The 17,257-nt window shown below is 35.2% G+C and overlaps 2 protein-coding genes across 2 annotated transcripts; both read right to left on the bottom strand.

Moving 5' to 3' along the window:
• Positions 1 to 973: 973 nt before the first annotated feature.
• LOC132101922 (galaxin-like) lies at positions 974 to 8,469 on the bottom strand. The gene is made up of 6 exons (XM_059507142.1): positions 8,444 to 8,469; positions 6,366 to 6,385; positions 6,062 to 6,147; positions 4,576 to 4,796; positions 2,109 to 2,470; positions 974 to 1,999 (listed from the first exon to the last, which is right to left on the bottom strand). Exons 3-6 carry the CDS (start codon positions 6,104 to 6,106, stop codon positions 1,722 to 1,724), a joined length of 906 nt encoding a protein of 301 aa, XP_059363125.1. The 5' UTR covers positions 6,107 to 6,147; positions 6,366 to 6,385; positions 8,444 to 8,469; the 3' UTR covers positions 974 to 1,721.
• An 83-nt stretch (positions 8,470 to 8,552) lies between these two features.
• On the bottom strand, positions 8,553 to 16,538 carry LOC132101172 (galaxin-like). The gene is made up of 6 exons (XM_059505881.1): positions 16,434 to 16,538; positions 14,066 to 14,104; positions 9,414 to 9,441; positions 9,173 to 9,273; positions 8,903 to 9,037; positions 8,553 to 8,761 (listed from the first exon to the last, which is right to left on the bottom strand). Exons 1-6 carry the CDS (start codon positions 16,468 to 16,470, stop codon positions 8,553 to 8,555), a joined length of 549 nt encoding a protein of 182 aa, XP_059361864.1. The 5' UTR covers positions 16,471 to 16,538.
• Positions 16,539 to 17,257: the final 719 nt, after the last annotated feature.

Below are 17,257 nucleotides of genomic sequence, written 5' to 3'. Positions count from 1 at the left end.
TTTGGAACAAAGCAGGAATTACGGTCTGTCTGAAATGGGCTCGTGAAGGAATATTGTAACGGGGCTCAATTACATTAAGCATGTTCTTAAAACCTACGTTTTCCACTACAGAGTAAGGCGCTCGCTCACTCAGTACGCGCTGAAGGCTCGTTGCAAAATGGCTAATGCGTTTAACAGACCAGAAATAGAAGATCCTCCAATAACCAACAGGTCTGGTGTTTGGGTGCACTTTGGATTCCCTGTAAGCTATAATGGTGATGATAGAATGAATGGTAAATAGTAAGGTCTCATATCCGCGGCTATAACGTAAATGTAGCCTACCAATCGCCGTGGTGATGTCTTTTGCCCTGATTGAATCCGTTGGAAATGTCTGTCTAAATGCTGCGGGGATAGTTTGTTGCGTGTATGTTTCCCCTTTTTTTCCTCTTTTCCCAGATACTGACACACTAAGGTGATGTCGGCGTAAATGAGTTGACATGTTTCAAGTATTCCCGCTGGTGTTTTTTTTTTTTTTTGTATTCCCGCTGCTGTACCCGAGATGCGACATATCGTTGTTTTTTTAATCCACCACTCTCTTGCCATCACCATTATAGCTTACAGGGAATCCAAAGTGCACCCAAACACCAGACCTGTTGGTTATTGGAGGATCTCCTATTTCTGGTCTGTTAAACGCATTGGCCATTTTGCAACGAGCCTTCAGCGTGTATTAGTGAGTGAGCGAGCGCCTGACTGAGTAGCCTAACATAAACATATAAGTTGGTGTTTTTTTCTTCTTCGGGGGTGTCAGGGGCGTTGCCTGTTACGTCGTTTGGGTTAATGGGCTACCTTGTTGAACGCATATCATAATATTTCACAATTTTTTTTTATTTTCCAAATATAATTAATTAGTCCAATGAACCGAATACGCGTATCGTTACACCCCTAATATATATATACATATATATATATATATATATATATATATATATTTAAAACAAAATCCATATCTGCAATACCATTACACAGCTTGAATGAGTAAATTATCTTCACACAACGTTTAACATGAAAGTTGTATTCACAGTTGTTAACAGCTGAGACGGAAATTGAACAGTATGAAATTTGGAGAAGTTTAAAACCCCCAATATTAGTATTAGAGAAACAGATAAAATTTCATTTTACCACAGTGATTTCTGACTGACTATATAAATGAAATAACCTCTGTCTTCTCAAGGATTAGGATAAAAGCCATTAATTGCTTTTGAAGCACCTTTGAGCTTAGTACATGAAGGTCCCTGAACCCATCAAATAGTTAAAAACTGAACAGAATATGAATAGACCTGAGATTGATAAAACAAAGTACGATTACAAAAACATTCATGCAGTGCAACTTAAAATATTGCTAGCAATTTAGATAAGAAACAACTCAAAATTAAAATAGAAGAATTTTCTTTTTTGATTCTACTTCCTTTTTTCACATTAACAAAGCTTAAAGTTACCTCACTGAATAAATACAGTAATGCATCACTCCAAACTGGATCAATCCATTATTGAGATTAAATAACAATTTCCAATGAGGTAAAAGGCACAGATAGATGCACAACATGTGATGCAGTAATGCTATGCATAGTAACAGAGACTTGTCTCTTTTGTCATTTATCATTAATGATGGATTGAAATGATCAGAAATCTTATGACAACCTGCATGCTTTGAAATGATGGGAAATAGACCTCAATCCATATTTCTATCCCTTCTTTTGGTAACATACAGAATATAACATGGGAATGTCAGATGTTAGGTCAACAGGTTGAGAGAGAAGCTTGTGCTTCCCATCGTGGTTTTCCTCCCAAAGGTAGGTCATGCCGTTGTCTGTGGTAGGAGAGTTGCAATGATCCAGGGACACATGAAGCCAAGGGTCTTTGATTACATTTTCAGATTTCATATCGACTTGCCACACAACTTTTAACACCACATTACGCAGATCATTTTCAAGTGCCACACTCTCCACTTTGCCAAATAACACTAGAAACACACACACATAAAAAAGAGATAATTTAGTCTACTTCCAAAAAATGTTTATTATTTTTTGTTTTGAACCCCCCCGACTAAAAAAAATGTTTAAGAGCATTACCTGTCTTATTGCACATTTCAGGGATCAGGTCCATTAGTGGTTTAATTCTGTATTCTGCTGGAGAGCTGTTAGGCTTTGGTGTTGGTTTGAGACGTCCAGCACAGCAGCTCCACAGGGATGTGTTGTAGTAGTAAAGCCCACAGCAACGGTGCTTTGGTTTGGTCTGATAAATTATGGAATTGGTTGAGGAGGAACAGCAAGTTTGATTGTTATTATATTGCAGCAATAGGTTTCCACAGCACTCTGCTTTTCCGCGTGACTGGGTTAGGTTGTAGAGGTGACCTGAGCAGCATCTCAGGAACTGGTTGTGGTGGTCATAGACTTCTGAACCACAACAGAAATTGCCATTCATCTTGTTGTGGCTAAATAGAACAAACAACAACAACAACAACAAACTTTGAAAGAAAAGTCATTCAAGTGGTTTTAAAATTATTGAGGGATTATTGGGCGGCTTGAATGACTGACAGACTTCTGTAGAGCTGTGCTTTATGAATATGTGCTTTTGAGAAATGTAGTGCCAATAAGTACATTCTTATGCTGTCTCTGCATGTATCAGTTAGACTTGAATATCCAGTTACAGACAAAGCCTTGTTTGTCAAGACAGCGTGGGCAGAATAAAATCAGGCTACAGGCCAAACAATAGTCTGCAATTTTTTAATGGTTTTGCTTAAAGCTACTAGATTATGAGAGACTCATACAGGCACTGTTATTTGTTTCCTTACTTGCAATTTAAGAAGGAACATGCCCCTGTTTGGTGGATGTGTTGTTAAAGGGGTCATCAGGGTCAGCTTTTACAAGTTGTTTGAACTGAAATGTGTGTTGGAAATCCACCCAGTGTATTTTTTTTTTTTTATGTACTAAAATCTTTCTCAAATCAATCATTTCTCAGCTTCTTGTCTGTGTGATGTCATGATCTTAGACCTGCCATGAGTGAGCTGTCTTCAGTCCGCCATTATTTCGACGCCAGAGCAAATGTATACAAGAATGTCTCCTAAGCAATTGAGGTGTTTTGTTGTTGGATGCAATAATGAACATAGCAGTCATCATTTACTCCCGACATCTTAGCTGGTGAAGAAGTGGATTCCGTTTGTATTTGAATGGAATATGCCCCCAATATGCCTAAATGCATTAATGTTTGTGTGAATCATTCGTGATCCACCCTCACCTACAGCAGAAGTGAGTATAAGTTTTTTTTTTAATTGAATCCATGCAAATCGCCTTATAATGTGCTAGTTAGCAAGTTTCACAATGAATGCAGATAAAGTTTACCATCTCTCAAAGAGCGGCTCGGAAGATAGAGGCGAGGCGAGCAGAGCTCATTTGAGCTTAAAGTGGCATTCAAGAAAACGGCATGCTCTGAAAAAAGCTGCTTTGGCAAGGTGAAAAGGGAGCTGTTTTACACTACCATTGAGAAATTTTAACCAAAGTATGTTATATACCAGTGTTTGGGTTGTGGAGTGGACAAAGAAATGACAACACCAAAAAAAACGTAATTTTAAATGTTTTTCTGATGTGAGACTTTTATTTTAAAATACGTGAAAGAAGCAGTCAATACTTCTGTATTCTATCATTATTTTCATAACTTGTTATGGAATAAAAAGTCTCTCACTTCAGAAAGGGAACTATCCTGTCCTGTCAGATGTTATACTGTGTTCATAGATAGCAATCTTATCTAGCACGTTCGAACGTGCCGCTATGCTATATATTGCTTCACTAAAGCACAGAAACTATGAGCATGCAACATGTGAAATAAAAGTACAGTAACGATTAATCTCATAACTGAACTCGTATTGCGTGTGTTAGCTGGGAAGGATTTGAATGATATATATGATATTCATTCTATTCAGGAGCAGTTTCCATTTTTCATTAACAGTTTAACATGTTAGTATTGTATATTCACCACGGTAACTGTTGTTTCCATAACCCAAACCTACCATGTTATTTTTACTTTGTGTCATTTTGTATATGTTTGAATGACTGTGGTGGCTCATACCAACTTAACTGTATTAATAAACACTTATTTGGGACTGCTATTTAATAGCCTTTCCTTATAGGTTGTTTATTCAGTATTAATTATATTCTTAAGAGTATTAACTTAATTTTTATGCTTTGTTTTTTAAAAATATATATGTACGCACATTTAGTCATTCAGCAGATGCTTTTATCTAAAGCGACTTACAAATAAGGACAATATATAGGCCTATATAAAAGTGGGTCGCGGCTTGATGACCAAGGTAAAACATGGGTCCCAAGGCCAAACCAGCTGAGAACCACTGTTACAAACTTTTTAGACCCTAAAGAATCATATCAACTTGTGGAAAATGGGCATCCAATGACCCCTTTAAGATCAATTGTCAAGTTTTGGATGATTGCAAAATTAATCAAAAAGATAATTCATTATTTAAAACATGAGCAAAAAAGTACTAAGTGCACTTTTAAATCAAATCTTTGTAATCTGTGGGCCTACCTCCGTCCATTACAGCAAATGTGTGTGCGAGGATTGAAGGTTTGTCCTCCACAGCAGTGCTCGCCAAGACGTGGACGGGTCGACATTTGGCAAGTAGTGTTTGCTGGAGTATATATAACACCTCCAACACACTCTGACTGCTCAGGCACATTGCGATGAAGAACTCCATTACAGCACAGCACACTGTCATCTGACAGAGTGTAAACATCTTCACCACAGCACTGAAAGACACAGGTATATATAGTACTGTACAGTAATGTATGCAGAATGTATGTATGAATTTTTGAAAATGGTACACTGAAATTTCTCCAAATACTTGGTTGGTTGACTGTTTTTTTTCAAGGCTTTATTTTGTTCATGGGGTGCAGTCTAACATTTGTTTTTCAAAAACTGCATTATTTTTCATATAATTAACCTTTATTCTACACCTCTCTGTCCCTTCTCCAATAAATGATCTGGTTTTATGAAGCCCCTACCTCAGAAATACGCTATGGGCTCAGATTTGTTAGCTGGCTCAGTGTGTTGTGATTTAATGAACTGAATAGTGCGCGTTCAGAAACGTCACGCCCCTCACCTCAGAATGTGCTCTGTTTGTATTGTAAATAATGATGTCCTAAATACTGCTTTTAAATTTGAGTCTGATAGAATATAGACCCTGAGAAAATTAGTGAAGAGGATCGTGTAGAACCTGTGCAAGCACAGCTCTTACAGGACGTTTCAGAATGATTCCTTGTTTGTTGTTGTCTCATACTTTTAAATCCGCTATTATTTGTAAATGCTACTGCTTATGTTAGCTTCTAATATATGGCTTCATCCTGATTAAAGCTGAAAAAAATGCACAATACATAATTGTGTTGTACTGTAGAATATTTGTAAAATAATTGTAGAATTTTTAACATTAAAGGAGCACTATTTTTGAAAATATGCTCAATTTCCAACTCCCCTAAAGTTAAACAATTGACTTTTACCGTTTTTTAATCCATTCAGCCGATCTCAAGGTCTGGCAGTAGCACTTTAGCTGTAGCTTAGTATAGATAATTGAATCTGATTAGACGGTTAGCATCTCACTCAAAAATGAACAAAAAGGTTAGATATTTTTCCTATTTAAGATTTTAATCTTCTGTAGTTGCATCGTGTACTAAGACCAACGGAAAATGAAAAGTTGCGATTTTCTAGGCCAATATGGCTAGGAATTATACTCTCATTCTGGCATAATAATCAAGGAACTTAGCTGCCGTACCATGGGTGCAAGCATGCCCAATGATATTACGCATCTACTGAAAATAGTCACCAGCTAGTAGCCTATTTTTAGGCACTGCGTAATATCATTGTGCCTGCTGCAACCATCGTACGGCAGCAAAGTGAAATCACAATCAACCACCCCTTTAATAAGCACATATTAATGAAAATAATAGTGTTCGGAGAAATCTCCAATTTATTTGAATTTCTATTTCTGAAAAATAAGCTTCATGTCAAAAAGCAATACCTTCATAAGTGCTGATGCTTTATACAGATTCCCTGAGCAACACATTTGTTCGTGGGGATTGTAGATTTCTGATCCACATTTCAAGTCTATAGAGCATATTTAGTATGAGTGTGAGTTTTTTTACTACAATAACCATACAATGACCATAATTTACGATGAAGACATTATTTATGATGGACACCTGAAAAATTTTTGGTTAGGCATGAACTATCAAAGAATATCTAGGAACTAACTAGATCACTGTATAATCAAAAGACAGATATGTACAAATTTTAGTATACAATGAGGATGGCAAGTGCTTTACCTGATAATTTGGGGAGAGTGCTTGAGATTTCCAGTCACACATAGAACCAAACACAAACAAAATCACACACAAAATTATATTAGTAGCCAATAATAGACCTCCATTGTAAGAATATATATATATATATATATATATATATATATATACAGTGGCATGCGAAAGTTTGGGAACCCCTTGCAGAATCTGTGAAAATGTGAATAATTTAAACAAAATAAGACAGATTATACAAAATACATGTTTTAAATGCATAAATTTTTATTTAGTACTGTCCTGAGTAAGATATTTTACGCAAAAGATGTTTAAATTTAGTCCAAAAAAATAAAATAAATATAAAATTGCTTAAATTATTAAAATAACCCAATTCAGAAGTTTGGGAACCCTTGCTTCTTAATATACGGTGTGTGGTTACCTGGATGATCCACGAATGTTTTTTTTTTTTTATAGTTGTTCATGAGTCCCTTGTTTGTTCTGAATAGTTAAACTGAGCACTGTTCTTCAGGAAAATCCTGCAGGTCCTGCAGATTATTCAGTTTTCCAGCATCTTTTGCATATTTGAACCCTTTACAGCAGTGACTATGATTTTGAGATCCATCTTTTCACACTGAGAACAATTGAGGGACTCAAAAAAGGTTCAAACATACCGCACACTTATGCTCCAGCAGGAAACACGATGCATTAAGAACTGGGGGTGAAAACTTTTGAACAGGATGAAGACGTCCACATTTTACTTATTTTGTTGAAATATCAAACATCAAACGGAACAAAATATAAGTACAATTTACCTTCATCTTCAAATTCCAAAAGTTTTCAAACCTCAGCTCTTAATGCATCGTGTTTCCTTCTGGAGCATCAGTGAATGTTTGAAACTTTTTTAATAGTTGGTCAAAATTACAGATTTTTTTTTTTTTTACAATTAATTATTGATTAATGATTATGTTCCATGAAGATAATTTGGAAATTTTCTACCGTAAATGTATCAAAACCTAATTTCTGATCAGTAATATGCATTTCTAAGAACTTCATTTGGATCACTTTGAAGGCGATTTTCTCAGTATTTAGATTTTTTTGCACTCTCATATTCCAGATTCTTGGTCAGATATTTTCCTATCCTAACAAACCATACATCAATGTAATGCTTGTTTATTTAGCTTTCATATGATGTATACATCTCAGATTTGAAACATTTACACTTAAGACTTTTTGTTTTATGGTCCAGGGTCACATTTTAGGGTCTCTTAACTAGTGGCTTATTAGCATGCATATTACTAGAATATTAGCCATTTATCAGTATTAATTAAGCACATATCAATGCCTTATTCTACATTACCTTATTTTACATCCCCAATCCTACCTGATACCTAAACATAAAAACTATCTTACTAACTATTATTAAGCAGCAAATTAGGAATTTATTTAGGGAAAAGTTGTAGTTAATGGTAAATAAGTCCAGTGTTATATGTTTATATTTATGTTTATTCATGTATCACCGTAGTCCTTCGAGACTTGACATTTCGTTCCACTGAATGGCCACACATGTAGCGAAATGACAATAAAGCTTGACATGACTTGATCAGTAGTATTGGTATCAGTAATTCTTGCCTTCAGTCATAAAAATAAATAAATAAATAAGATTCCATTATACAAATATACAAAATATACTATCTTTATGTTGTTTCAACATAAACTTGAAGATTGAATGTGAAATTATTTTAATGTAAAAGTATTATAAAAATATAAATATATATATATATATATATATATATATATATATATATATAGATATATAGATATATATATATTCTGGATGTCTCTGCAATGATGCCACTGTATATAACATATGTTATAGTGTTCCTGTAGCTCAAGTGGTAGAGCATTGCGTTATCAAGCAAAGTTGGGGGTTCGATTCCCCGGGAACACATGATAGGTAAAAATTGATAGCCTGAATGCACTGTAAGTCGCTTTGGATAAAAGCGTCTGCTAAATGCATAAATTTAATTTAATTTAATTTAATAACATATATGCTGTATACTTATCTTGTCTAATAGAAAGTGTTTTTTTTGTCTGTCTGTGTGACTTACCGGATGGGAAGAGGGCCTTGCTGACATTCTGTAAGATGTAAGATTACAGTACATGATGTCTTTGTTCCACTGTTTATCACCTTTCCACCATATTTCTTTAATTATTTATCTAACAATCACTGTAAGAGCTGTATACATACACACCTGTTGCTTTCTGACAGCAAGTTTCATGTTTAGGCTTAACTACTAGTGCAGGGTCAGCACAGCAGCAGTGGGTTGTCTTGTCAAATGTTTTAGTGCCACAACAAGAAAGATTTTCCTTCTGTTGAAATATCTTGTTGCTACCACAACACATATGAGTCGTTGTCAGGTACAGGTCTGAAAATGAGTGTAAGAGAAAATTCATTATAAAATGTCAACACTGAGCTAACTGTATGAAGATCAAACAATCTCATAAAAATTTCTTAAGCATGCAAAAATTTGTCAGATCTGGACAATGTCATCAAGTGGATCAGCTACCTTTGCCACAGCATTTTTCATAAGTGCTGCTTCGAGTCAGAATATTGCCATTACAGCAAATCTCATTAAGTGGATTGTAAGCTACAGAACCACAGCAGTCAGCCACCAGCTGGCTTAATCCCAGATTTATATTACCTGCAACATAATTAATATACAGTTTAAAACAGAGTTCAAGAGTGTTTGTATATGTCATAAACTTATTTTGAATCACATCCGTAACTCTCAGTCACTCAGCAATCTCAAACCGACAGCTGCAGGAGTCTTTCCTACCATTACAGCAGGAACTTCCTGAAATCTTGTAAGACACATTTCCACACCAGTGCAGATGATTCTTGCTGATGCTTTCCATCTGTTCATTGAAACTTGCGTTGCTGCTGATATAAAAATACAGATCACTCTTATTTTACTCTTACCGACACATTCTGGTCATTTACATTTTAGTGATCTATGATAAAACATATGTAATAATGATTGCAACTGTGTTTAGAGGCTCAGAGTTAAGGTCACTCACTGTGTCCCTCTGTCATGATGGTGACTTCCTGAGGAACAAAGAGAATATGAAAAATGAGTGGTAGTGGTTGTAAAAGTGATAACTAGTCTCCTGTGGGTAAGACAACTCTAAATGCTATAAAGATTAAAGTCAACGTGAATCAACATATCATCATAATGGATTTGAAGAATGGGATGATAAGCAACACATGATTTATAGTTTTTAAACCCTCCACTTTCATATATGGCTCAATTCTGGTATGTAACACATACTTCTCAGAATTTATGACACAAAAGAACAATCCCCCACCCCCATACACACACATTTATGGTAAGAAAAGGGGTTGAAAATACATTTGTTGTTGTTAAATACATTTCATGTTGACTTTTAAGGATCATAATTCACTAATTCACATGTTGTTTAACACGTGCATGACTTTTTGTTTGCCGTGGAACATATTATAAGATATTTAGAAAAATGTAACAGTATGAACATCATCACACAGTGTAATGATTTGATGATGAGTAAATGAGAATATTGTCAATTATAGACGAACTATACATTTAACCTAAAACCATGGTTAAGTGAATTTTTGTTCCAAGTTCATATTTTTATTTTTATTTTTTTGCCTGTTGATACAAAATTTTTATTAATTTTCTTATTTTATAAATGTTTGTTACAACACAGAAAGTCAATGGATGATGCTGATGCGTTCACACTCCTTATGTTTCTGAAAAAAAAGATCAAAATTCTACTAAAAAACATTTGTTAAACTTATGCCTACCACCAACATCGTCCACTATTACTGCAAAACAGGCACGTGCACACATAGACATGAAAGGGGGCTTGAGCACCTGCCCTTTTTATTCCTGGAGAGAAAGTGCCCTTTTTTCTGGGATGCTTTTTTTATTTTTGAAAAATAATATATATTTCTGTTTGCACACGGCTTCCCTGTCAAACAAATATATTTATTGAAATATAGTATCTAAATATCAGGTCAGGAGTTCTGAAGCGCTCCCTCTCCCTCTCCCTCTCCCCCGATTGTTAAACCTGATTGAATTGCTTCCGCTAAAGAAAATAGTCCGCTCCGTCTCTACGGTTAGAATCCTGTGAGTCCATTGCAACGCTCTGTATTTCATGGCAACGGTCTGTTATACTCCGCACAGCGGTCTGTTGGTTATAACAGACCGCATTCTACATTGGAATTCAACCAAGCCATGTAATAAAATAAGTTAATAAAATAAGCATATATCACCACCAGGTGATATGCTTTAGTTATTTTGTTTATCCTATTTACCTGCATTTCCCTGTCAATTAGATGGAAATGTGCACATTTTAACTAGTTGACGCCTAATTTGCATACAGAACGTCCCCAGTTATTGACTTACATCAAGAGTCTTTCCCCCTGAAATTTAGAAATCTAAATTGGTGAATTTAGAAGAAATCTACAGATGCAAACAGATGGAGGATACACTCTAAAAAATGTAGTAAATCTGAGTAACTGCATCTGGTACATTAATAAATAAAACTGAGTAGAAATAAGTTAACATTAAACTTGAAAAATAACAATATTTATAAATTAACTATTTAAGTAATTTAACTTTTTTTATTTCCTCGAAACCTTTATAAAATAGTATTCCATACCACCACAAATACATACATGACATTGGCTTTTATTCAATTTTTACTCAATTATTTTGGTAAGTTTAATTTTAAAGTGTTATGTATTCTGATAACACCAAAATAATTAAAACGATGTAGTGCCTTGTGCAAAAATAAACAAATTATTAGTAAAACACGCCCCTCTGTTTGATGCAGTTATTTAGGTTATTCTAAATATGAAGAGTTCAGGTGTGCGTTCTCCGATAACGTTGTCTCTTAGCGCGCTACGAATACTCAAAAGGTACACCTTAACTACAGGTATACCTTTGCTACGTGTGTTCTCCGAACTATACCTTAGGATGTTGCTTAAGGTAAACCTTCTTAAGTTCGACCTTAGCAGTTGCTGTCCATGGTGGAGGTGCTGAATAGGTTGATATCGACGCCTCGATGATCGATTGTGCGCTCTTTCCTTCACAGCGGTATAGGTAAAGTATTGAGAAAACAATGTTCTTTATACATGCGGAAATAAATATGAGTATGTGTTTATAATTTAGCAAGTGTACAATCCCAAACCCTCACGGCCATAAGTGTGTTAATGTTCTCCACAACGTATGCTGATTATCCACCAGCCGTATCACATTATTGGCGTAAATCGCTCGATCATTTGTGTAATTGGATGATTTCCTCAATAAAAGCGCAAACATGAGAGACATACCGACATTCACTATGTCGGGGAAAAAAGTCCGCGAAAAGAGATCGCCCAGCCACACTGAGGTCTTACTCAGCCCATATCCATCCCCAACAACCTCCAGAAAACTCCCCACGGCATAAAAACGAAGAGCCGCCAGCAGCTGAATTTCGGGGCTGAGGGGGTAGCTCCATCGGGTTTGTCTTGACAAATCTGGGCCAACAAGATGCAAGAGCTGCAGAATTTGCTCCCGTGGCAGGCAAATTTTTTTTACAATGGTCTCTTCTGACATGGTAGTCAGTGGAATAAAATGTTCTCTTATAAAGTAGTTGACATACACTAACTGGCTCCGCGGACGCCGCCGTCTTTGATTTAAAACAAGTACTCGCTGTCTCGCTGCCATAGCTATAAAGTTTGTGTAAACTCATCTTTCTTTACATAGACTCCTAAGCCTTTTCTGTCAAATGGTTCGCCAGCTGATGTGCCTTAGGATAGTAATTAAAAAAGCTAACAACCATTAGTGTATGGAAACTTTATTAATGAAAACACTTCCATACACTGGGTGTAGGCTATAACAACTAAAGTATTTTATGTGTATAATTTTAAAGTAAAGTTAAAATGTAATTTTAATACTAAATCAGATTTTATATTAAATGTTCATATAAAATTTTCTATGTGTAATTAAACTGCGATGTAAAAAATCTTTTTGCGTAGTGGTGGCCACTAGCGGTATGAACCGTCAGCAGCGATAAGGTATAGCTAAGAGCGCTCCAGACCAACCTTATGAACGCATGACTTACAGAAGGTATACTTAACTAAGAAGGTTTCGGAAACCACGTATTAACGATAATTAACGATTAACTTACATACGAGCTTGAAAAAATAAAAAAAAAAGCTCATAAGAAAATTTCAGATGGCACTTAGAGGCTTTTGCATCTGTTTGAGGAAGATAAAATTAACTAACTTTTTTAATAATTTTTTTTAAAAGGAAGTCAGAGTTGCGTTAATATATATATATATATATATATATATATATATATATATATATATCCTTTTTTTTAAAGTATATATATATATATATTTATATATATATATATATATATATATATATATATATATATATATATATATATATATATATATATATATATATACATATACTTTTTTTTGTTTAAAAAAAAAAAAACTAATTATGAGAAGTGCCATTTATTTCACTTGAGCCCCTGCCCCTCAAAATGTCTGTGCACGTCCCTGCTGCAAAAATTGCCAAAGCGAAAAAAAACAAAAAAAACACCTAGCCACACGTTAGAAATAAAATTTCCAACTCATGCTGTCTACATTTTATTGTGGTTAAGGCAGTTTTGTTATTATTTTTTTTTCTTCTGAATTGGATTTGTTAGAAAATAAAAACAATATTCAGTCCTCCAATGAGCCCTATTTAACCCAGAGACTCTTCTCAGCATCACATTCAGCAAAACAGAAAAAACAAAAAAACTAACAAAACAAAAAGAAAACAGTTAAACAACGGGATTCATAACAAAATGGAGCGCAAAAGTCCGTAAACTACCAGTCTCTACACCGGACGCGACCAAACGACCATTGCGAATCCATTTGTTCTTCGTGTCAGAAGTAGCGCATGGCTTGGAGTAGTTTACATGAGAGAGACAGGGCTTCAAATTACTGTCGGGGATTTGTCTGTTGTTCTGCAACGCTTCCACTGTATCAATGATGGTCGCGTCGCTCATGACCGGTGTGGACACAATGTAACATACAGCATTCCGCGATCGTTTTTCCCTTCGGCATGCGACCTACTGATGCGAAATAGTATTAATGCGTAGCATGTTATAGCAACTGTCTCAAATTAAGACTAATCAATCGCTACACTACCACGGTCATCAAAAGTACTGTCCCTTTTCGCCCAGTCAAAGTGATATCCAATCTGGATGGGCGTGTAAAAGTTCTGTGCTCTATTTGTTCCCTGTCCAGTGGCTTTAAGTAATTGCAAATCTTTCAGATAAGGCAGCACTTTTTAACTGTTTGGGCTAGTCTGAGCGCGCTCCATCTGCAGCTCATTCTTCCCTCTCACTAACTGATTACTGTTACACAGCGTGCATGGGTCAAAAACAAGCTCTGTCTCCGCCTCCAAAAGAAAAAAATATATACATAAATAAATAAAAATGAGCGCATAAACACAGTTTGTTTGTATACTATTTTGTACCTCTACATCAATTAGTTAATAACTCTTTTGGAATAATATTTTGAAAATTGTAATAACTACTTAACTTTTTTTTTCAATGGCCACTTTTTTAAATGACAACAACTAGTAAAGGTTAATATCTAGTATACAAAAGTGTAATAAAAGTATATTTTTGTGTTTTCTTACCCTTCGCAGAAGATGTGGCAAAACTGAGCAAGACTGTTACTGCAATAAAAAATACAAAATGAGTTCTAGAATATCATTTACAAAATAAACACATAAATCTAATAGAGGTAACCCAAAACTTAACAAAATGTGCTGTCATACACAGAGCTGATGTGTAGAACTTCATTGTGTATCCTTGTTCAATAAAGCTTGAATATCCCAAAGATGAGAATTTATGCAACCCAAAATAAACTTTTGCTCCACCCCTCATGCAGCATCATAGTTAGTAAGGAAGGTCCACAAATTGTGATGCCCAAAAGCACATAAAGGAAGTAGCAAGTGTGGGCTTGATAACACAATTCATGTTTTTCATTGGCTGATGTTTCGCTATCCCAGCGTCATTGCATGGGTTGATTAGTGAACTGCTCATTCGACATATCATCACACTTTGTAATAATCTCTGGAATATTTATACTGTTATAATGTAAGTTGTTTGCTGGCATGCATCCATTTAGCATTGCTTAATCATGTTTAACCACCATTGGCTCCCAACCAAGCACTCCCACATGCACACCAAATACAAAAACATCTGCATGACTCACATGTTCTATCACTCGTAATCATAATATATATACATATTAGTTATTAAATATCATGATAATGATAAAAATACCATGGTAACTATAATTCAGTACAACTGAGTGTGTGCATCATTGAGTGTGTGTATCATTTATAGCACAATTGTTTATACACTTATTTATTTGCCAATTTGTAAATCTCCTGTAAATGTTTTTTTTTTTTTTTTTTTTTTTTTTTGTCTGTGTGTTGTTGTCTCTGTTTACTGGAAGCTTATGTCACTAAAACAAATTCCTTGTATGCGCAAGCATACTTGGCAATAAAGCTCTTTCTGATTCTGATTCTGATTCTTCATATCATGAACAGAGCTCTTATCTGTGATCTCTCCTCCTTTTTGAAAAATTATCAGCGATTTACAAATTCAGGTTTAAGTTGCTTTATTGGCAAGGTAAAAAAAAAAAATTTTAAAAATACATTTCCAAAGCATTGACATGGCTCTGATACGATGGTGTTGAGCATTGACAAATTTACAGTAAAGAACGGGCAGCAAATAAGGTAGTGAGGAACCAGTACCGCTGATCAGGGCTGTCGCAAGGGGGGTGCAATGCCCAGTGTGAAGTTGACGTCCAAAGGCCAAAGTGACTGATATGATTGCGCACAAATCACAGTCTTGCACAAGCTCATAAAAATTGTAAGATACACTGCATAAAATTAATAATAAAAGCAATGCAATAATTAAATGATTAAAATTGAGTTAAGTGAATAAAAATTAGTTCTAGGTTTGTAGTTATATATGAAGCAGTAAAGCAGTAATCACAGTTGTGTCACAGAGCTATAAAAACGGTTACACTCACCAGTTTGTGCCGAACTCTTATTACAAAGAAAAAACAAACACTCTTCTGCAATCCATGAATGTTTCTCTGTTAATGTGTGCGATGTTATTTCACAGTCTGATGAGTCTTTCATAGCAAATTAACACATGCTGTTGTGAATAATTAAGCGAAGCGTCTTCTCATAGTATAAACATGCAATCTCATGAATAATTGAATAGACACCGGCGCGTCATCAATGTACTATAGTCCATTGCCACGTCAAAAATTGTGACGTCAACACAATGTAGATTCTAAATCCGGAAGATGAAAATGGAGCAAAAAAGCTTAAAATTAACCAATTTTCTCCAACAGTTAAAATTAGCGGATGCTAACATTGTCTTCTATGATGTGCAACACAAACACCTCTGCTAAAATCTTAGAATAAGTAGTCTGGGGTTTCATGACCCTTTAATGCTGTAGATTGACAATTGTTTGTGAACTGTTCAGATAATGTAAATTAGATGATGTAATAACCAGATAATGTAATTATATATTCCAAGCCATCATTTGCACATCAGTAAAAGCCATCAGCTTATGCTGAGAGTAATCAGTCTAGTTTTGCACGAGGTCTGTGGGTGGGAACTTGGCTGACTGAGCATGATGATTCAGCTGTGGTGCCTTTCTGTGAGAGGTTTGATTGGCTGTTCATCTTGCCTTTTGTTGTCGGTTTGGAATGAATGAGTCACTGCAAGTGGCAGTCAAACTTTTGACGTCAAAAAAGATTGCAGAGTCTTGCATCAGCTACCTTTGTAATTATTAAAGGGGTTTGTTTCTCCACAAATTATCTACACAATCACTGCAACAGTTAAAGTCTGTCTACACTGGACGCGACAAAACTTTGTGTCAGCATGTCATAAATAGAACAAGGCACCAGTGTCGGGATCATGCCGCACCACATCAAATGTAGACAGTGGAGTCATTATTAATTTTAATGTTTATACTTAGTTGTGCCGCGCCGCTCGTGTCCAGTTTAGACATGGAGTCAGCTACTGATGATCTCTGATTGTTCCAAACACAACAAAACAGACCACATATGGAAACTATCACTGAAAGAAAAAAATAAAAGAAAAAAATGAGGTCCCACTCTCAGTTCTGTAAAGAGATCCAAGTAGTTTATTTTTAACTCTCATTTATTAACCCTTTGTTGTTGCATCTTTTGGCCCTACTTTTTGCCGTGTCTTATAACTTACTTCCCATCTCCGTTATCACAAAAACCACGACTAGAGCTGTAGAATATAATCTTTTTTCAATGCGATGCTGATGTGAACGATTCTCCACTGTTGCATGAAAACAAAATAATATATTTTTTAAAGGATTAAAGGCCTATCATACATATAAATTAACTGTTTTATTTTAAACAAAGTAGTCCTATTACATACAAATTAAATATCCTTTGGAAATATCATGTCCTTTGGAAAGAAAACACTTTTGTCAGATGTTTCGGTTTTTCAGGGCCATTTTCTTTCTTTTCTTTTCTTTCTTTCTTGCTTTATTTAAATTTTTTTAAGTTATCAAGCTCTATATACTATGAGAAAGATCTTGTTGCATCAATCATGCATTATGAATTTATAAATGAACCAAATAAATAGTGATGCAAGTTTCACACCCTCTCTAACCACGTCACGATAAAAACACAATTCTGATCATGTCATTTCACATTCTACAGCTGTTGACGTTGTTGAATCGTGATGTCACTGTTATGCTACTTCAGACTTTCCACTGGTGGTGCAAGTGAAAGCAGCAAAAATCCCTACAGGGAGAAACC

The sequence above is a fragment of the Carassius carassius genome, chromosome 23 (assembly GCF_963082965.1).
Source record: "Carassius carassius chromosome 23, fCarCar2.1, whole genome shotgun sequence".
In the NCBI taxonomy this organism is placed as follows: domain Eukaryota; kingdom Metazoa; phylum Chordata; class Actinopteri; order Cypriniformes; family Cyprinidae; genus Carassius; species Carassius carassius.
Note: the sequence above shows the minus strand (reverse complement) of the source record. Positions and strands in the feature narration are given on the sequence as shown.